This window comes from Oratosquilla oratoria, chromosome 25 (genome assembly GCF_046742065.1).
Source record: "Oratosquilla oratoria isolate Oo_2021 chromosome 25, ASM4674206v1, whole genome shotgun sequence".
Classification (NCBI taxonomy): Eukaryota; Metazoa; Arthropoda; class Malacostraca; order Stomatopoda; family Squillidae; genus Oratosquilla; species Oratosquilla oratoria.
Genome location: NC_134801.1, coordinates 20,130,843 through 20,154,690, shown reverse-complemented (window position 1 = coordinate 20,154,690; position 23,848 = coordinate 20,130,843). Strand labels below are relative to the sequence as shown.

Genomic DNA, 23,848 nt, shown 5'->3' with positions numbered 1-23,848 from the left:
TGATTACCGGAACATTCCGTAGGTGGAAATATTTCCTGCGGGGGGGAAAGAACCCAACAAATAAAACTCAATAGGAAAAAAAAGAAAATGACAGGTACACGAACGCGCTGACTTCTGCTCAGTGACATAGGGTTGTGACCCTGCCTTAGAATAAACATGGGAACCATTGTTGTCTTCTCAGAGAATCAGAATGACTTTAATGGTTGTACAATCAGAACCCTGGTTATCTCGCACTCGCGTTGTTGTGGGTTCGAATCCTGCACTCCTCTCCGATACCCAGCAGACTCTGCTACCTGCCCCAACAGTCCAAGCTCATAGTAGGGCAAAAGTAACGGCTTCGGCCGCAGCTACGCGGCTCTTAGGATAGGCTCTGTATCTTCTTCTGATGGCCGAGGAGGCATCAAGCGAGACAGAAATACTTTATACTACGTTGGCCCACTTCGTAGGTTTTGTTCTGGTCAACTTCAGACTATTCTATTCAGTTGAAGGTTAGGCAGACTGAGACCTTCTTCAGGCTTGAATCCAACCAACCATCAATAGAGTCAGACTGTCGAGTTCTACCTCCTCCACTCTCATCCTAAGCGGAAACACAGGCGACACAGCACATAGCAAATGCAGACTTCCTGTTTGAACTTCTCTCTCACTTGAAATGCTGAGGTAGTGCACCTGAAGCCTTTCAAGTGACACAGAATTTCAAACTGCACTTCATTACAGCAACAGGAAGTCTGCCTTTGCTCTGCGCTGTGTCGCCTGTGTCGCCTGTGTCGCCTGTGTCGCCTACGTCTCAGTTTGCGCTGAGGGTCACACTTGAACAGACTCCTGATAGCAGCCTTAAGAATTTTGTTTTGTTTAAAGAATTTAATTTGATGTAGCTGCGGATTCAGATTCCTGTCCTAAGTGGTGTCATTTGATCGAGACCCACCGGGCCGTGTATCTTTAGGCTAAATAAAATCAGTGAAGTATGTCACTGTATTGACGGGGTTAAGGAGCACCTCATTCTCTTGGCTGGGCTGACCCAGGCTGCTGTCACGAGGATTTGTTCAGTCGGAGGAATGCCCCACATTCAGCAATGATACTCACCCCAATAACCTCTTCAGCCCAGGGTCCTTCCTTCGTTTCAATGAGATTGTTCTTCATGAAGTACAACAAAATACTTCAAGGACATTTTTGAGTTGAGGGACGTCGAGACGTCCTTAATCTTTTTTGTCCTGGTCTTCTCTCAATTGAGCAAAACTGCCTGGCCTTAGTCAGAGGAAAAGGCGGGTTAAGAAGATTACTTAAAATGGTTATGAACCCCTCAACGTGGGCGGGGTCATATATTCTCCTTGATAAAATAACTCTCCGGTATTCATAACAAAATCCTTAAAGGCTGTCCTTTGGGTACAGGAATCTAAATTTGCAATGATAGCTGATACATATGTGTGTGCGTGTTTGTATGTATATATATATATATATATATATATATATATATGTATGTATGTATGTATGTATGTATGTATGTATGTATGTATGTATATATTGTGTGTGTGTGTGTGTGTGTGTGTGTGTGTGTGTGTGTGTGTGTGTGTGTGTGTGTGTGTGTGTGTGTGTGTGTGTGTGTGTGTGTGTGTGTGTGTGTAGCCCACCCCACACCCATCCAAAAAGTCATTTGTTGTCCCTTTCATCCTGGTACCCCATGGATGAGGGTCAAACCTGTGGCACATTACACTGGTCGGATCAGAGGAAATGCCGCAAGATACAGCAGTTTCATAGCAGGACATCTCCAGTAAATGCCAGCACCCCCCCCCCACACACACACACAGACACATCCACTAGTGAAATTTACGTAGCAGACGAGAATATCCCCTCGGGATGTGCCATGTCATTATTTATTCACAACCACTCTTTATTCACTCCTATCTTTGGGACTAATTCTTCCTTGTTCGACATACAGTCCTCTTGTATCCACTACCCCGTCACCCCGTGCCTACTTCTTCTTGGCCCTCCTCTCAAGTTCGTTCCATCCACTTCCTCTTTTCACATTCTTTTAGTTATTTTTTCTTCTGCTATTCTCCCATGGGCCGAAAACATATTGTATTCTTTTATCAACCCTCTGCTTTCTTCCCCACGCTTCGTATACACGGCGACCCTCCCTCATCGTCCACTGATGCGAAAAATAGACATATTGGACAGCCATGCGGACACGACTTACACCTGACACAGCCCTACCTTCATGTCAAACCACTCGCTCTCACCATTCGCAATCCTAACACAAACTCTACCACTCTCGTAAAATCTCTTGACTGCCCTTTGCTTCCCCCAATTCCATATACCTGCAATACCTCCCACAAGGACATTCAGTCTATTCTACCATACGCCCTCTCTACATCCAGAAAGGCCACAAAAACATTCTTATCTTTTGCCAAAAGCTTCCCGCAAATCTGCCTTACCACAAAAATTTGATATGCTGATATGCTCACCCTGTACCTTTCCTAAAACCAAACTGCTCCTCACCAATTATTCTCCCAGCTTCTCTCCTAGTTCTCTCATTTAAACGCATCTCATATGCCCTTCCAAATGCATTAAACAAACCGGCCCCTCTAAAACTACTGTATTCACATATGTCCATCTGCACCCTTTACTTTTTCCTATCTACCTGACTCACGCCCGATACTCTTCACTTCCTTCCAAAACATAATTTCGTTCTTTTAAAATTTTTCTCTTATACTCCTTCCCCATTTTACATCTCTCCTCTTTGCCTTCCTTTTTGCTTCACTCTTCCTCTTGTACCTTTTATATACTTCCCAAGTCATGCTTTGCAACCAATCCACATATGCTCGCTTCTTTTCTTCTATTACCATCTTCATCTCATAATTACACTACTCACCATCCTTCCTTCTAGACTATGAGCATAACATTGATTGGAATAAGAAAAAAAAAAAGTCTAAGGTAATAACATTATGTAGAGAAATATAATTGAATTCTCTTACATTAAAAGAACTTTTGAAAGAGGCATCAACATGAGCGTAGGATTATGTAAAATGGACAATTTTATTATCAAAAAAGTTGTTGATGATGTGGAGAATATTATGACTTCCGACAATTTTCCCATCTCTTTTCATACGTAATACCGACGGTGTAAGTTTGATCTAGGTGGCCGCCCCCACCGGGTTAATTCTGGAATACTCCTAGTGAGTTTTTACAACGTTTAGAAGCCCCCCCCCTCAAAAAAAAAAAATACATACCTATGATCGGCAGGGGTTCATCGAACCCTGAAAAGTACAATGGCATCACAAAGCATCACGTATCTTTGTGAATATGTAATAATTTCACTTTTTCTGTTTTGTTTGGATAGTCCATTAAAACGTAGTATTATAACTTACCGTGGCCTTGGGGGTGGGGGGACCACTTAGTGATTTTCTTCGTCTTTGTTTTGGTGGTGGTAATGTGTGTGTCGACTTAGGGCGTGGCATGGGGGATAGAATGGGTATGGGGGGAAGGATGAAGGTATGTGTTGAGGGGAGACTTGTTCTCTTATAGAACTCATCCCCTCACAGGTTTAGCACATGTTTCATCGCATTTATACTTCACACTATCGGGTTTATATGAGGTCTGTGATTGGGGTAAATTTCATATCACTCAACCAATCACGAATCACTAACACTTCTGGTCAGTTTCAAATCATGTCTCGGACTACGTAAGGAGGAGTCCGACGTGGCGCCGAACGCCTAGTGACCTTTGACCTCTCGTTGCCAAAGGTCCATGTATCGTGTAACATTTTCAATTCGGTTAAGACGAAATTGTACGTCCCGTAGCCTCTCCTAATTCCTTTTGTTTTCTTCTTCAATATATTATGTCACATGAGTTATGGTCTCTTTGCACCTTTGAAGATGTCTTAATATTGACGAAAACATTCGGTGACCATTTATCTAATTCACATAATGGTTTCTGAAAAGACACACACACACACATATATATTCGAGTATATATATATATATATATATATATATATATATATATATATATATATATATATATATATATATATATATATATTTACTGTTTCAGTCAACAAAACTGTTCCATCTCATTCAGGAACTCCATATAAGGCCATTTCATTCTGGAGTGTGTCAGTACAGTTTGTCCTTCCTTCAGGAGTTGACGTAGATTTTTTTTCTAGCTTGTCATTACTGTGAAAATAATGACACGATGGTGCAAGAGAATTTGTCGTAAACCAATTGGATTTTGTTCGCACATGGAGAGCTGCAGAAGTTCATAAATGTTTTGAAATAAGTTACTTCATATTGGGAAAAAAATTATGAACCAATTAGTCTGTTGGATTAGAATCTTTGTATGTTCGAATACTCTTAGTGCTATACGTTATGTAATTGTATGCAATGTACCTCTGAATTCACCATATACAAGAGTAGTATATAAAGCCCTAACGTAGTAACACACTCACTTGTGTTTAGATTTAGTATGAAATACTAAGGAACTATGTACAGGCATGTATAGGAAGACGAGGTTAGAAAAACAAATAACTGGAAGAACATAAATAGGAAAATAACACCAGTCCAAATTGGTCTGTTGTGTTGTTTTCTGATACGGGCTCTTACAGATTACCGGATTTTTTATGAAAATTATAAAAAAAAAATACTAGGGATACTTAGTGAAAAGATGTCATGACTATAATATAATGTGGACTGTTGGTTGATATTCGATAGCACAAAGATCAGAAAGAGCTTGAAAGCAACTCCAGAGAAAACGGAATCAATATTGTTAGAGAAAACGACTGCTAGAGGGATAACTAAAGTAAACAATCTTAACCGAACTACTGCAAATATTTTAGATTTAGCTCAATATCTGAAGCAAGTGGTGTGCCTCTACACACTAGAGTAATATGGAACCTCATCGCTGTATGTAATCTTAGGTATTCATTTCCATATTAAGCAAAATGATAATTTGAAAGGATTAATCCAACACGTTACTGCAAGAAAATGTAAAATTAGTTCATCAACCTGGACGATTCATGTTCACGATTTTTCCTAACATGGAATATTTTGATGAGGGGAAATTTATTTAAACCTAAATAAGGAACTTTTGGTGGCAAAGAAGTGAATGATTGAAATAGTCCTCAAATCCGTGAGAATGCGAAGAAGTGAATGACTGAAATAGGCCTCAAAACCGTGAGAGTACGATGATCCACGGGTAAACTAATAACTGTATAGTCACGACTATGAATATTTTCTGGGTTATGTTCCACTGGAATATAACCAGTAATAAGCCAACATATTTTTTCACTTGAAAGATCTGTTTTTTTTTTCTTTCTCTGCAGCGGTCACGCAACTTTTATCTTTAAGTAGTTTTATATAAATCATATATAAGTTTTATTCGTGATTCTGGAATTTTACTCACTTTATGGATCCCTCGGTTAGCTTAGAGAGAGAGAGAGATGTAGACATAGAGAGAGACACACACACACACACACACACACACACACACACACACACACACACACACACACACACACACACACACACACACACACACACACACACACACACACACACACACACACAAAATCGGTGGCGCGGTTGGTAGAGCACCGGACTGTCAGCACGGTGGTGCCGGTGGTACCTTGTTCGAATCCTGCCCAGGGCTGAAATTATTTCAGTATCGCTGCGCTTCGAGTCGTTACTCCGACTCTCGTGGGCGGGAAGTTGGGGTGTGTGTGTGTGTACGTGTAAGGTCATAGCATTACCCATAGATCGGTCACACAAGCTCTGAACTCTCTTCCGGGAGGGAAATAGCTGTCGATCACGAGTACAACACGTGATCCAAAGACCTATGTGAATCACACACACACACACACACACACACACACACACACACACACACACACACACACACACACACACACACACACACACACACACACACACACACACACACACACACACACAGATATTTTATGTAGTATCTTTCACTGATATATTCCCAGCCCAAAGACACGTACACACACATGTACCTGTAGCCTACATAGATACTGAAAAAATCAAAGATTGGTAACTAATATGATTTAAAACCTAGTTGACAGAATATGTATCAAGTCGTGATAAACTGGAAATGCAGTGATCAGTTACATGAAAGAATTTGAAATGCCCGATGTAGATGCACTGGTCGATATAACAACTTGGAAAGAGAAATTGCACTGCCAGACAGTAATCTGGTGGCAAAGACAAGAAACCTTACGAACATGACTTTTATCGTGTATAATATTACAATTTGGTTCCCTCCTTTGTAAGGGAGAAAGGCCCTTTTAGTATGTAGATAGATATTGCAATTCAATCACACAGTGAATCATTACCCATTTTATGACCATTGCTGTACAGAAGCTCTGAAATTCATTCCTTGTCGTTTTAACCTGCATACCTCTCTTTTTCATGAGGTCATTTGTTACTCTGGTATATTTGTTTTCTCTGATATTATCTGTATTTCTTACTTTCTATGCCGATTTCCTAATAATATTCTATCTGTCTGTCTATGCACCAAAAAGATTCTACTCTTTTATATGGGAGATAGCCAAGAATTCATCCAATCCCCACTTACCCCATATCTATCCGACATCAATACAACCCCAATCCAACAACCATCCAACACCAATACAACACCCATACAACCCCCATCCAACACCAATACAAAACCCATCCAGCACCTATTTGTTTTTCTCTCATCTTAGCTCATTGTGGAAAAAGAGCCATCCCTACCCTACACACACTGTCCGGGTCAGTACCAATGCAGTAGGACACAGCACTTCCACAACAGGGCCCGACAGCCGAAGTTTATTTACTCCTACCGTTTCATATACATGACTGCCTTCCCTCCTCGTCCATTCGTTTGCAAAATAAATAAATAAATAAATAAAATAAATAAATAAGTGATAATTAGATAAACAAATGAATAAATAAATAGATAAAAAAAAAGACAAGGAGAAATTCATTCGTGTCGCGTCAATATATCGTCCATTCACAACCATTCTCTACTCATACTTATCTCTTGCCTTCTCCCTTCCCTGCTCAACAGCCATTCCCCTTTTTCCCAAGGCCCATCTCTCTATCGCATTCTTGGTCCTCCACCCAAGTTCATTCAATCCACATCTGCCTTCCACAACTTTTTTGCTTTTCTTTCTCCACTCATTCTTTCCATGCCCCCAAAACATCCCAATATTCTTTCGTCAACTTTATCTACCAGCTCCCTTTCCACCCTCGATCTCCTCCTCACGCCACATTTAACACGCTATCCATTCTCAAGCATTTTACCTCGCGCACATTAATCTTTTTTCCTTTCTACCTCCCTTATATTCCAAGTCTCAGCCCTATACATTGAAGTAGGCACAACCCGCCTCCTCTCTTCATATAGTCTTTTCTTGGCGTCTATTCCAAGACACCCATTTCTCACGACAATTTTCATTTCGGGGAAATGACCATATAAGGGCGAAGACTTTTTCGGTACAACCTTTCTCTCGTTTAAGCTTTATGAATTACACAATAAAGCGAAACGTTTTACCATTAAAGACCTTCTCATTGCATGGTGCCTCTCCTGGCTTAATTGACCTTTTAAGCTTTATGAAGTACGTGATAAAGCGAAACGTTGTGCCATTAAGGACCTTCTCGTTGGATGGTTCTCCAGACTTACTTGTCGGCAGTTGCCCCTTTCACTTTTTATTCACCCAAGACACTTACTTGTTTCTCTCACTCTACAGTTTACCGTCACCCCAACTCCTGCATTCCCTGTTACATTTGACCCTAAATAGCCTAGAACAGTCCAATAGCCTCTCTCCCTTAATCTTACCTCCAGTTTACTGCCATTCTCTCCTTTGGTGCATTTCATCACCTTGTTATTGCCAACATCTACTTCAAATTTCCTCTTATTTCATTTACTTTCCTAGATTCCGGCAGTAACTGTTCTGGCATAGCCACAAGCCTAATGTCATCTGCAAACAGCAACTGCCTCACCTCACCTCCCTTCTACCCTCATTAACCATCTCCAGTTCCCTGGTCATCAACCTCGCGTTATCTCCCATACCCCATCCATGTGTACAATGAGCAGCCATTTGTGACACAATACAACTCTGGTGTAGCCCCACCTTCGATTCACACCGCGTACTCATACCTTTCCCATCCCTAGCACAAGCTCCATTACTGAAATAACAGGTTTTGACTACCCTTAACAGCTCTCCCCTATCCCGTATATCTACAACACCTCCAATAATACCTTCCTGTTGACCTTGTCATAAGTATGCTAAAAAAAAAAAAAAAAAATCTGACCTATTTTTAAAAACTTTTAGCATATCTGCCTTGCCAAAATAGATAAATAAATAAATGAATAGATAAATAACTAAATAAATATATATATAATAACAATAACAATAGAGGATGACCCGTCAATAAGTAAATAAATAAATATAATGATAACAATAATAATAATGATAATGATGATAGAAATAATAATAATAATAATAATGATCATAATAATAATAATGATAATAATGATAATGATAATAATAATCATAATCATAATAATAATAAGTTAATAATGACAATGATAATGATAATGATGATGATAATAATCATAATAATAATAATAATAATATAATAATGATGATAATAATAATAATAATAATGATAATAATAATAATAATAATAATAATAATAATAATAATAATAATAAATAAAATAGAATAGAACAATTGAATAAACAAAAAAGAAAAAAGAAGAGAAAGATACACACACACACACACACACACACACACACACACACACACACACACACACACACACACACACACACACACACACACACACACACACACACCTTCTACCTTTCCTAAACTACAATGTTTCTCCCCAGTAATTCCCTGTGTTTCTTAATCTTTTCAATTAACGTCCTCCAATATGCCTTTCTAACTACACTTAAGAAACTGATCTCACTAAAACTATTGCATTAACAATTTTCCCTCATTCTTTCGTGAAGCGGAACTAGATATGCATTCCTGTACCCCGTGTCATTCCCCTTCCTTAGCCACACATTAAACAACCTCACTAACCAATCAACTATAACCATTCCTCTTTTATCAGGCACTCTGCATGACGCTAATCCAATCCAGATTCTTGATCAATTTTCATGACTTTCAGTGTTTGCATCTCGTCTCTTTCAGTTATCCTGTCGTTTTTCTATTTCATCGCAATCATTTTCCTAGCTCAATCACTATTACAATCAATCCCCCCCTAACTTTCTCCACCTTCACCAATTCTCTAAAATTGTTTATCCATCTTCCCCTGAACTCCTTCACTTATATCTGTACCCTTTACATTTTCCTCTCTACCTGACTCTCTTCTCCTTCACTCTCTTCACTTCCTTTCTAAACTTATTTTTATTCTTTTTTTTAAATTCTCTATCAAACTCTTACCCTTTTTCAAAACTGCCCTCCTCTTTGCCTTCCAAACTTTACGTTTCACTTCTCTCTCTTTCTTGTACTCTCATAAAGATCTTCCTAAGAAAACAAAGCTTTATTTTAACATAAATCATTAAATAACCATCATATTGATTGGTCTGGGCAACAATCTTAGCAAAATCAAGGAATTTACATAGAGAAATGTGATCGAATCATATTTAACCTTAGGCACATATAATAGAAATGTAAACTTTAAGCTATGGAGATTTCAAATATGATCGGTTTTTGTCCGAGTTTGTGATTAAGAAGTATCCACCGGAGTGAACCATTTTAGTCAGGTCTAAGCAAGGAAGGTAAGGTCACGTACCTCAGTGTACATTCCTCCCCTCGCCCTGTTCTAGGAAAGGGTGAAAAAAGAAAAGAAAAAGAGAGTTCAGTTCACGACCAATGGCTTTTTCTACAACAAAATGTGTACAACAAACAACGCTCGTGAGTCTTCGACTAACGCCAAAACAAGACTACCTACTCCGCGTATATATATAAACGTTTATACTGTATGTACATTCTTATAACTAATCATCAGAACTGGGCGTGTTCCTCGGTGCTTTCCTAGGTGCGTTCCTCGGTGTCCTGATCAAAGTCATGCCAGTCAGGACACCGAGGAACCCACCTATGAACGCACCGAGGAACGCGCCCATCTCTGCTAATTGTACATACACAGGCTCCCATAACACCTCTGCTGTTTCCCCCTCTACGTCCGTGTTCCTTCCTTTTTATGTACATGTATGTAACCATATTTGTCTCTGTCTTACTTTACTTTGAAGATGTGAACACTCGGAAGTACTTGCTGTCCACAAGTTTCTCCTCTGTGGTGACATTGCATATATATATATATATATATATATATATATATATATATATATATATATATATATATATATATATTATATATATATATATATATATATATATATACATATATATATACATATATATATATATATATACATATATGTATGTATATATATATATGTATATATATATATATATATATATATATATATATATATATTATGGAACAAATCACTTGTTGTAGTAATAGGTTTCAAATGATTAACTCCAGCGTTCATGGAGTACCGATCCCGGGGCCTCACAATTAGGAGCTCAGTCCGCTACTCTATTGACACGTACAGCTTTGATAGGATTGTCGCCTGCTATGTACTTGTAGGCAAGAAAGCGGTGTCGACCGCGCCAGCGGCCCAGACACTTATTTATTTATTTATTTATTTTTTTTCATTCGACCCCTAATCCTATCAGCGGACATGACAGCAGTTGAACAAGATTTGTATTCGCTTTACCGTTGTAGCTGTTATGAAACAAATATCAAGTTGTATTGACACCATTCAAACAATCGTACCCAGCAGTGTGTGTGATTCACTAGTCTTGGTTCACTTGCTGGAAACATGATCGACATCGGTTACCTTATCAAATGAGATATCATAGTTCGTCTTGCACGATGCATGGATAATGATATAATCTTGCACAATCCTCGCACATTTGCTCAATGACAATCTAATCTTTTCACGCCGGAGCGCGGCCTGAACCCAGAGCATCACGCGTGAGGGGTCACGACGCTTTCCATTTCACCAGCAAGCCAGGTTTGTGTGTGTGTGTGTGTGTGTGTGTGTGTGTGTGTGTGTGTGTGCAAATGTGTGCATATATGTGGCACAATAGTTGGATCATGTGTTGATATCGTGATCAACAGCTATTACCCTGGAGGATGAGAGCTAAGACCTCATATTTGGCCTAGTCTAAGGATAATGCTCCGATTATACACACACATTTGCACACACACACGTACGCACACACACATACAATGCCCCTTTGCTCAAATAGGACAGTGGCAGTGAAATTAAATCCTGAAAAGTCGAGGCGGTAACCACCACACCAGTAAGTCGGTTGTTTTGTTGCCAATAGTCTTCCGTTTTCTACGTTTTCTTTGTTGTTCTTTTGAACAGATTACATGTATCTTATACCATGTCCTTCTTACTCCACACCAGTGTGTTGGTAGGCTGCGTCACCATTGTCGAAAAAGACGAAGAAGAGAAGGAAAAGGAGGAGGAGGAAGATTAGGAAAGAGAAGAAGAGAAGGAAAAGGAAGAATAGGAAAAAGAAGAAGAAGAAAAGGAAAAGGAGGAGTAGGAGGAAGTAGGGAAAAGACGAAGAAGAGAAGGAAAAGGAGGAGTAGGAGGAGGAAGATTAGGAAAAAGAAGAAGAGGGGAGGAGGAAGAGTAGGAGAGAGAAGAAGAGAAGGAAAAGGAGGAATAGGAGGAAGAGTAGGGAAAAGGCGAAGAAGAGAAGGAAAAGGAGGAGTAGGAGGAAGAGTAGGAAAGAGAAGAAGAAGAGAAGGAAAAGGAGGAGTGGGAGGAAGAGTGGGAAAAGAAGAAGAAGAGAAGGAAAAGGAGGGAAATAGGAGGAAGATTAGGAAAAAGAAGAAGAAGAAGAGAAGGAAAAGGAGGAGGAGAAGGAAGAGTAGGAAAGAGAAGAAGAAGAGAAGGAAAAGGAGGAGGAGGAGGAAGAGTAGGAAAGAGAAGAAGAAGAGAAGGAAAAGGAAGAGGAGGAAGATTAAGAAAAAGAAGAAAAGAAGGAAAAGGAGGAATAGGAGGAAGAGTAGGAAAAAGAAGAAGAGGAGGAAAAAGAGGAGTAGTAGGAGGAAGAGTAGGAAAGAAACGAAGAAGAGAAGGAAAAGGAGGAGTAGGAGGGAGTAGGGAAAAGACGAAGAAGAGAAGGAAAAGGAGGAGTAGGAGGGTGTAGTTTAAAGAAGAAGAAGAGAAGGAAAAGGAGGAGTAGGAGAAGTACTTGAAGAACCTAAATCACTCTGAGGCGTTCATAGCTGGCAACCACGAAAGCCATCTGGTGCCGCAAGGGTGGAATGACCGCCACAGAGGAACAGTGGGATATTGGCTAGCCCACAGCAGAAGGAAAATGGACGTGGAAGGGTGGCCGGAGGAAGACATAGGGAAGCAAATTCTTCATTTTGATTTCAGATTATTAAAAAAACAACAGTGATCAGCCTTGGTAAAAAAGAAAAGAAAAGTAAATAGATGAAAGAAGCATCTACCAGTGGAAGGAAAAATGAGAGAAGCAGTTGTATATTCAGTGTCCATATAGATATAATATATATATATATATATATAAATATATATTGTTACATATATATATATATATATATATATATATATATATATATATATATATACATATATACATATGTATATATATATATATATATATATATATATATATGTGTGTGTGTGTGTGTGTGTGTGTGTGTGTGTGTGTGTGTGTGTGTGTGTGTGTGTGTGTAGACTCACAAAGCAGTATCTCCCCTTAGGCTCATAATCAGTCAAATTCCCACCCCAACTTATGTTATTGCTAAAAAGTTGAATGGGTTACTTACACCCTTTGTAGGTTTAGCTAACCGTTGGCCGCTGACTTTTTAGACCTGCTCATTAACTCCGATACCAATGGTGTTATTGCCTTGTTGGAAGCCGAAAGTCTGTTCACCAATGTACCAGTTTTACGTACCATAAACTACACATACGATCACTTAACCAATTAGATATTCAATAACATTTAGATAAACTACAGCAATGGTCTTAAAAGTGGCTATTGAAATTTAACACAAGTAAATGCAATGTTATGCACATATGTAAAAATAACAGTAAGTACAATTACAAGTTATTAGGAAATTCGTTAACAATAGTGGGTAGTGAGAAGGATCTCGGCTTAATTATTAGCCATGATCTCAAATCATCTAAGCAGTGTATTTCAGCCTCAGAGAAAGCAAATAAGATTCTAGGACTGATTGCGCGATCTTTTGACTTCAAAACTCCATCTCTCAATAACAAGCTATATAAATCGTTAGTTCGTCCACATTTGGAATATGCTGTTTCCGTATGGTCACCGAATCTCATTAAAAACAATGACATAATATTAGAAAAAGTACAACGGCGAGCCACAAAACTGATTCCAATTATCAAAAATAAATCATACGAAAATCGAGTTAAACATATGAATCCTATTTCCCTAAAAAAGCGTAGACTCAGAGGTGACTTGATTATGCAGTCAGTGGTCCCCAGACTGCATAACTTGGATGGCTGCAAAGATATCCATCTCAAAAGCAGTCGGACTTGACCTCACCATCAATCAACCTTCGCTCCGACCTCATCAAGGATATATATAACCTGAGTCCTCCCTTTTTCCTGTCCCCAAATGTACCCCTCTTAGCTATATTTATTCACACACTCCACACTATGTATCATTCTGCTGAAGAGAACCACAGATAGTGGTCGTAATATACATATTTTCTGTCCATCTTATTTCATTCTCCAATAGTGGGGTAATAATTCTCATATATATATATATATATATATATATACAGTATATATATATATGCATATATATATGCATATATATTTGTATGAGTTTTATTGAAAATAAGAATAAAGGTGTAACAGACACACGTTATCTATTAATGTATTGTATATGTACCTTTCTGGGAACCAGCGAAGAGATCCTGCTTGTGGTGGTATTGCGAGGCAGTGGTTAGAGAGAGTGACTGCCCCACCACTTGTCTTCATAATTCATCAACACTTTCATCTCTGTCTGGAGGTACAATATCTTGAGGCTGTCGGTCAGTCTTCGAAATGTGCTCGAGATCTGTCTCTATCAACTTTATTTATATGAATAGCTTTCTATATATCGTATCATAAGGAGAGTTGATATATAATTGTTCCCTTCCTTTGTCTATCAGTCTTGAGATTTTTTTTTGTAGTGGAGAGTAAATCTATTGAGTGCATCAGCTATGGGAACATAATGGAGTTATATTCTCATTCGGTTTGATTCAGTTTAACGCCACGAAAGTATCTCAGAGAGTCCTAGGACGATTTTTTTTTTTTTTTTTTTTTTTAAAGGAATTAGATATGTCGTAAAAGTAGTCTACTCTTAATTCGAACTCGTTTTTTCTGATGCCAGAACTCGATCCGCCTCCGCCTTGACCTTGCATTTAATTAGCGGTGCACTAGACCGCTCATTCAACAGGTTTTGTTCTAGCATCGCAAAATATCAACCTGAGGTTCTTTACCCTTTGATGAGGCAAACGTCTACAAAAATTCTACAACCTGTTGGTGGTCGTTGTATACGTATAAATATATTTCTCTGAAATATCTAACGTTGGTATTCTTAAAAAGAAATATTTCCTTATATAAATCTTATATAAATCCTTGGAGGAAAAGATTTGTTTAAGAATACCACCGTAAGAATCTTACGGTGATATTCTTAAAAAAATCTTTCTTTATATAAATCTTATATAAATCCTTGGAAGGGAAATAATTTTTTTTAAGAATATCACCCAAATGACTATCATTGCCTTCAAATTAGTGAATGAATGTTTGATTTTTGGTATATCCTATGATACAGTTTACTTCTGTCATCTCTAATGAAGAACTAAAGGTATGTCAATTTTTAACAAGATTTATTTGAGGTCATCATAGCTGCTCTTCAGTCAACATATTTTTTCACTCTAACGGGGATGTGCGTCTTCATATTTTAGAAGGAAATGTTTGTAGTGCTCAGCCAAGGTGATATATATTCTATGTACTTTGTCAGCATTTGTTAAAACAAATGGAAAAATATTTTTATAGTTACATGTTTTTTTTTTTTGCTATTTACAATAAAACAAAAAATATATATTTCAGATTTTAAGAAAGTACACTTTGACAGTTGTAGTTTCATTTGTTTTTTTAAGTATTTGAAACTTCTCTGGGGATTTCCGAGTGTTCATTGATGCCTTTGATGAGAACTACAATATGTACTCTAGGAATCTAGGTAGACAAATACTGTACCTTTGAGCCTATCATCCCGTGTAATATAGTAAGTTGTTCATTAATCCCTGGAAAGTTATAGGAGTATTACATTATAAAAAAGTGGTTATGTAAATTCATAATATTCGAAATGATACTAAAAGGGGTAATTGGTCTAGAGTCTTCAGCAAGGGCTATTTGTCACAAGGAGGATTATAATTTTTTTCTTCTCCACCAAGAGCTTGCATGATTTCCGACATAACAGGTATCGGTAGACAGTCTGGTTCAGACACTGCACTTACCACCCTAACGTTTGTGACAGTCTTCTGATCAAAGAATGGAGCACTATTCAAAGGGGAATATAAATGTTGTATAGTGTTTTTATCACATCTCTAACTGTAACCCTAGCCAAATCTCTTCTTCTGTAAAGAATTATATATGCGTGATTGTTTGCAAGCGTAGTCACTGGTTTTACATTTAAACGATGTTTAGTCAGATGGGTAAAACTTACTAACAGTGTATGGTAAATGGTCTGAAGTAGACCGGCTAACTGTGCATGAGCGTATGGGGAATCTCATAAATTAAAGTAATTCTAATCGATGTGTGTGTTTCAATACCATGGAGAACTACGTTATTTACTTCTCACATACGGTAAAAATAAACTAGAGCAGGAGGGGTCAACCTTTTTAAGCCTGGGTGCCAAAAGTAGCCAAGTCTTTGTTACAAATTTTCTCACGTGCCAAAGAAGTAAAATGATTGGCCGACAAACAAGTATGAACCACCTCCCTTCACTCCCTAGGGCCCCAATTTGCCGCCCAGCGCAGCATGCAGTCACCAATGGTCATACAAAAGAAATTTGAGATTTATATGTTGTTTTGTTTTAGGGTGAGCTCTGGGTTTCGCGTACCGGGAAAATGTCGTTAGTGTGCCATGTTTGGCACACGTGTCAAGGGTTGCCCATCCCTGATATAAAGCGTCCACAGTGATAGTTCCATTCCTTATTCTTATCGATCCTTAGCAACTTAAACAAATGGACAATTACCTTCTCTATTTTCCCCTGTACTGGTTCTAATGTGAATCATTCTATTTACTGCTGGAATTCTCCAGTATTATGTCTTGGTCTTGTTTTTTTCTGGAGTATATATGTATATATGACGACTGTATCTAGCAGGAACTCTTCAAAGGCCGATAATAGGATGCAGAGTGCTGAAAGGTGATTGTTTTTATTGGGGGACTTTGGTGGACTGAAAGGGTAGAGTAGTTTGTATCGAGAAAGTTGAGGGCTGAGCTGGTGAAATGTTGAGCCTAAAACATCTGAAGGAGTGTCTAGGTCAGTGGTTTTTAACCTATATACACGCACATCATATAGAAATCTATCGTTTTTAACAGCAGGCCATGCCATCTCCTTCTGAATTCTTGTCATGGATCCCATGGGAGTCATAGCCGCCAGGTTGAGAGCCACTTGTCTAGGTACTAACGGTTCGTCGAACGCGGTTCGACAGACACGTGTTTAAAGTGATGTGTGAATGTGTGAACGGGGTATTTGGGGTTTAACCAACGTGTTCGACAACCAAATACCCCGTTCACACATCACTTTAAACACGTGTCTGTCGAACCGCGTTCGACGAACCGTTAGACCGTGTAAACCCCCTCTAACCCTTTCCATACGATGACGTCCACGTAGGCGTCATGAGTTGCAAATGAGTATATGAAGATGCCGGCGTTGACGTATTGATTATATCTATATTGTAGTTGTAGCTGGGTGACCCCAATATTCTGTGAACTGGCTTGATCATATTTTCTGTGGTTATTGATATTCAGAGTGAAAGAGAGCAAGTAATACAGCTGTAACTTTATGTTTTATAAGCAAGTATTGTGGTGCATCGAATAATCGTACATCAGGCAGCTGATGCCGCCCGCAAAAATTTGAATCGTGTTGAATAGGTTAATACGAGTATGATGTTATTACTCATTACCTTTGTTTCACGTCAAATTTTGAATTTTAATTTCCATCTACATATTTCACTTTTCCAAAACCATAAATTTTCCATGAATTTATTATCTACATAGAAGTTCAAGGCAAAATATGCCAGTCACAGTTCAAGGACCAATCTCTGACAATGTAAAAATCAGCCACTTAAAAATTGGTCACTTAGAGGTAAGTAGTAAAGTGATTCAACCGCAAAATTTAAACTAATTGCCATTTACATTTGATTTTTGTAAGTGTAAGTCAAGTGGTTGGGAGCAAAATTGTCTTGTTCTAATAATCTCTCTGCATTTCTCAAGTATTGGTTCGTTTATGCAAGAATCAAGGATTCACTTCCTGTGGAAAGAAAAAGAAAAGAAAAGAAAAATCCTCTGTGTCTCTGTGTACGTGGCTTACTATATTGTTTTCACACCACACTCTTTACTGGAATGTTTATGCATCCTGTGGTACTGGCAAAAGACGGAAGGTGTTTCAAAGTATCTGCTATGTGGATAGATTCCTTCACGACAGACGGAATGTGTTTGGAAGTATCTATTTTGTGTATATTTTTCTGTCCTATGATGTTGAATATTCTCTTGTTGACCTTGTTGATATCGGTGTGTTTGGTATGGTGAACAATTGCTTGGTGGATGTAGTTGTTGGATTTTTTTTTAATTGTCTAGCCTCTCTGGTTTGTATGATATGTATTTGAAATGCTGTAGGAAATTGTCTGGATCCTATTTTGATTTCTGTCTTTCATTAAGATCGTTCCCCATTTTTTATATATCTTTTTACCAAAAGGTTTATTCCCCATTATAAGGCATGCTTCTACCTCACCCATCCTATGCCCATCTATCAGCCATTTGTTTCCTTTTCATCTTTGCTCCTTATGTATGAAAGGCCATTTCGGGTCCCCGCCCACTGCCGGGGTCAGATGCAACGTATCAAGACACAGCACATTCACAGTTGGGTCCCACAGTTTCATTTACATGGCAACCCTTCATCCTCGTCCACTCATGCAAAAATAGACAAGACGAGGATAAGTTCCCTCGGGCCGTGTCAATTTATACTTCACAATCAATCTCCACTCATGTGTATATCTTGCCTTTCCCCCTTTTCTTGTTCAGTAGACATTCCCCTTTTACTCAAGACTCCTTTCACTCTATCCATCAATCTCATTCCTAGTCAAGTTCACTCCATCCACCTCTGCCTTCCACACTCATTTTGCTCGCCTTTCCTCACTTATTCTTTCCATGTGCCCAATCCATCATAGTATTCTTTCATCATCCCTATCACCAACTCCCTGCCCACCTCTGCCCTCCTCCTCACCTCCTCATTTCTCACTCTGTCCATCCTCGTAACCCCATCCTCGTAACTTTCAGACACTTCTTCTCAGTCACATTTAATTTGTTTCGTTCTGTTTCCCTTAGATTCCAAGTCTCTGCCCCATACAGTGCCGTAATCACAATTACCCCTTCATATACACCCATCCTCAGACAGCTATATTTTACGACAGTTTTATTACCCGGAGTCAGTTACTTCCTTTACTCTACAGATAGCCTCTACCCCCACTCCTCCATTCCCTGCTACAGCAAAGTCTTTGGGGGGGGGGAGAGATGATAACGTTATTATTTAAAAAGGAAAGTTGAGAAATACAATGAAATAGTATATTGGCTGGAACTTGTTATTATCTAAACAAAGTCCAAAAGAACATAAGAACATAAGAATGAAGGAAACTGCAAGAGACCATAAGGCCTACACTGGGCAGCTCCGTATCCACCACCATCTGTCATCCCCATCCATAAAGTTGTCTAATCGTTTCTTAAAACAACTAATAGTTTCAGCGCTTACTACATGGTTACTAAGTTTATTCGATTCGTCGACCACCCTATTAGTAAACCAATTCTTACCTATTTTCTTTTTAAATCTAAATTTGTCCAATTTATAAACATTAATGCGCGTCCTGCCCTGTTGTTTTAATATGATGACCTTGTTTGCATCACATTTGTTAAAGCCTTTGATCCACTTGAAGTGTAAAGTGAGACGCAGGTAACACAAGCGACGCAGCGTAGAGCAAAGGCAGATTTCCTGTTGCTGAACTGAAGTACAGTTTGAGCTTTTCTCTCACTTGAAATGCTAAAGTAGTACATCTAGAAACATTTCAAGTGAGAGAGGACTTCAAACTGTATTTCAATTCAGCAACAGGAAGTCTGTCTTTGCTCTGTGCTACGTCGCCTGCGATCCAGTTTGCGCTTAGGCACTGTTGCTGTATTAATCATACTTCCTGATGTATGTAAGACCTCATCCATTGCCATGTTTCTCTTGGTAGCATGGACGATTTCCAGTAACTGGCAAAACTAGTCTAAATAAATTTGTTTAGTATAGTCAGGCAGGGAAGGAAAGGTGTTCTTAAATGAAAAAAAAAAAAAAAAAAGTCGGTCAGCGGTTGGAGTTGCTGGTCAGTGGTTTCAGTCGAGGAATGAAAAACTGTTGACCGAGCGGTGACTTCTTATGTTTCGCTATGGGCCGTTAGCAAAGTACGTGCGAAGAATCACATAAGCTGAGATGATCCTTGAGAGTGTGGTTTGCGTTACGCATTTGATGACGCATTTGATGAATTCTTTGTAACTGTGGTTAGCGTAGATGAAGTTAACATTGTCTATGAGAAAACTTATACGCAATTAATTTTGCAATAAGTAACGTTGTACTGGGTATGTGAATGCCCCTGCCACCAGCTTAACTTAGATGTGCCTATTTGATGAATTCTTTGTGACTGTGGTTAGCGTAGATAAAGTTAACATTGTCTATGAGAAAAGTTATACCCGATTAATTTTGCAATAAGTAACGTTGTACTGGGTATGTAAATGCCCCTGCCACCAGCTTAACCTAGATGTGCTTATTTGATGACGCATTTGATGAATTCTTTGTAGCTGTGGCTAGCGTAGATGAGGTTAGCATTAACTCTGAGAAAAGTTATACGGAATTAATTTTGCAATAAATAACGTTGTATTGGGTATGTAAATGCCCCTGCCACCATCTTAACTCGGTTGTGCTCATTTGAGGATAAACGTAAAATCCTACAATATTAAAATTATCATATAGAGACCAATTACACTAACCAAGAGGTTTCTATATGGTGAGTTCACACATCTAAATCTTGCCGTGGGAACCCAATGATCTCCACTTACACGTGTTGGTATCTGTTACACTAGGGCAGCGTTTCTCAACCAGGGTTCCCCGGAACCCTAAGGTTTCGCAAAAGGTCCCTAAGGTTTTCCGCGAGAACAAGTGAGATAAGCTAATGCACTTTTTATTTTATATTTTTATTTAATTTCATATACGTGATATAATTAAACGCGCACAACATATTCTTGGTTATCGTAATAATGTAATATAGACACCATCCTATCTAACAATAAAATGAGAAAGATATGGTATATATATATATATATATATATATATATATATATATATATATATATATATATTTTTTTTTTTGCATAGGGGTTCCTTGAGACATACAATTTATTTTAAAGGTTACGCAAGGGTAAAAAGGTTGAGAAACTCTGCACTAGGGCATTGATATATAGAAAATATGTATATATATTAAGTAACAAATTTTGTTTGCATTGTTGGGATTAGAAAGGAAGAAATTTTCTTTTGACTGCTCAAGTATGCTCTGTTACAGCACAATTGTTTTCCTTTACCTCCTCCGATAGAAAATATCAAACTATCCTTTATGAAATCTTTAGATAATTGTATGCGAGTTGTTTCGATACAAGGGGGCATCGTATATTAAGACACTCTATTCTCTCCTTGTGACAGAAGTACTCTGGAGATACTTTCTTATATTTTAGGAGGATTATGTAGTATATGTGTAACACGTCAGTAGTTTGAGAACTGACGAGTTAAACACCATATGAGGACGGAGCCTTTATTTGTACGACGTTTCGCTTATTACAGCTTTTTCAAGTACAAATAATGGAAACGTCGTACCAATAAAGGCTCCGTCCTCATATGGTGTTTAACTCGTCAGTCTTGTCGGCAACTGCTACTTTCATGAAAAAGTTTGAGGACCTCGTATATTAAGACGATATTTTTCCTCCTTCCCACAGCAGGCTCTCAAAGCCCGCCAGAAAGACGAGAGTCGGTCATCCAGTCCTCGGGACTCCGGTCTGGTCATGTCATCATCCGGAGGCGTCTCGGATGTCGAAAGAGACCCGCGTTCTCCTACGACTGTCTCCTTCAAGAACTCCCTCGCCTTCTTTCAGCGGGCAAGCAATATCGTGCCCACCAACACCAGGAACGCTCCTACAGGTAGGTGACCTGACCTAGAAAGATGATGTGGAAACAGGAAAGGGAATGGATCGTGAGGAATAGCAGGTGTCAGAATTCAGGGCCTACGAGACGTGGGTCCAGTCGGTTCTTTGTTCCGGAGCCTAAGAGGGAATTTACACGGTCTAACGGTTTGTCGAACGCGGTTCGACAGTCACATGTTTAAAGTGATGTGTGAACGTGTGAACGGGGTATTTGGGGATTAACCAACGTGTTCGACAACCAAATACCACGTTCACACGTTCACACATCTAAGAACTAAGAAAGGCACTACAGCAGCTATGGAACATCCATCCTCCCTAGAGAACAAGCACTTTCTAAGATCCCCACAAAGACACACTTATATTCACATACACAAACATCATTATGTCTATCACACCACATTTACTTCTTTTTGTTAGTATTTATCACTAATCAATTTAGGCCTATTTATGTAGATATAGATTTACTGGACATCAATTCCTCAGTTTTGAGGAAAATCTTTGCCTTTCTCGATGCCCCAAAGGGGTTTTGTTACGCCTTACAATATTTCTCTAGGAGCTCTAGCCAAAATAAAGTGGAAAAGGAGAAGATTTAAGACCACCATCTTAGCACCGTAGTTTGCATTTTTTTTTCAGATTTATTTCTAGGTTGCTTTATTCAGTGAGTACATAGGGTCAAGATTGGAGAGCTACCAATAATTCATTTCATCCTGTGTCTACTGCCAAAGTTAAATGAAATCGCCCAATGTTAGGGAGAACAAAATCTGTAAAGGAAGTCATAGGTGGAAAGGCCAAGCTACTGCAATCAATAATACTCAGCAAGCTTTGTCTTGGCATACAAAAATATTGCCAAATAAAACAAGATGCGCCTCTAGGTCTCATGATATCGTGGTTTATGTGGATGACGTTAAACGATTCCCGTCATAATGCTTCCTCTTCTACCTCCTCCTCCCCATCTTCCTCCTCCTCTTTCTCCTCTTCTTCTTCCTTCTCGTTCTCCTCCTCCTCCCTTCTTACTCCTCCTCGTCCTTCTTCACTTCCTCCATCTCCTCCTCTTTTTCCTCTTCCATTCCTCCTACTCCTCTTCCTCTTCTTCTTCTTCTTCCTCCTCGTCGTAATTCTCCTCCTCCTTCACAATCTCTTTTTCCTTCTTCGTTTCCTCCCCTACTCTTCTTTCTACTCCTCCTCCTCCTCCTCCTCCTCTTTCTCCTTCTCCTTTTCCTCTTTCTTCTCCTCGTCCTCCTTCTCCTACTCCTTCTCCTCTTCCTCCTCTTTCTCCGCTTTCTACTTCTCCTCTACTCCTTCTTCGTTCTCCTGCTCCTCATTATCCTTTTCGTCCTACTCCCTTTTCTCCTCCTCCTCCTAGCTTCCTCTACTTTCCATCCTTTCCCTCCCCTCCTTTCTCCTCTTCTTCCTCTTCCTTCTATTTACTCCCTTATTCTTCTTTTTCCTCCTTTTCTTCCTCCTCTTCTTTCTAACTTTAAAAATCTTCTTCCTCTTTCTCTTCCTCTTCATTCAGTTTCTCCTCTTTTTCCATTTATCCTCCCTCTTTCTCTTCCTCCTCGTCCTCCTTTCCTTCTCCTACTCCTCTTTTTCAATCTTCAGCTCCTCTTTTCTTTCCTCCTTCTCCTGATTCTCATTATCCTCCTCCTTTTCTCCTCCTCCTCCTCCTCCTCCTCCTCCTCCTCCTCTTCTTCTTCCTTGACCTCCCTTCCCCCTCCCCTCCTCTTTCTTCTCTTCGCTTTCGTCCTCCTCTTCTTCCTCCTTTTCTTGCTCACTCTCCCTCTCTTCTTCCTAACCCTCCACCTCTTCTTCTTCCTCTTTCTCTTCCTCCTCCTGGCATTTAATTGTAATTGGATAGGATAGTGGTAACAGTGGTGTTAGTTCATCTTCTATCGCCTAGTTGCCCTGTTTTCTTAACTGTAGCTTAGTATAGTAAACACAAACAGCCTCTTTAGGGCCAGGAGGCCTGCTGTTGTTTGTTCTTCTTTTGTGTTCCTTTGCAGTAGTGTTAGTTCATCTTCTATCGCCTAGTTGTCCTGTTTTCTTAACTGTAGCTTAGTATAGTAAACACAAACAGCCTCTTTAGGGCCAGGAGGCCTGCTGTTGTTTGTTCTTCCTTTGTGTTCCTTTGTTCTTCCTTTGTGTTCTTTCTCCTCCTTTTCCGTCTTCTCTTCCTCTTCCACATCCTTTATTTTCTGTTCCACTTATTCCTGTTCCTCCTCCTCCCACTCCTCCTCCTCCTCCTTCTTCTTCTTATCATCCCCTC

At 39.1% G+C, this 23,848-nt stretch overlaps 1 protein-coding gene across 1 annotated transcript in view; it reads left to right on the top strand.

Moving 5' to 3' along the window:
- The window catches only part of LOC143038846 (uncharacterized), an 863,754-nt gene that overhangs the window by 564,390 nt on the left and 275,516 nt on the right, over window positions 1-23,848 (top strand). The window contains exon 5 of the mRNA XM_076208469.1: window positions 21,379-21,580. Within this exon, the coding sequence (XP_076064584.1) occupies window positions 21,379-21,580 (202 nt within the window). The remainder of the gene's footprint in view (window positions 1-21,378; window positions 21,581-23,848) is intronic.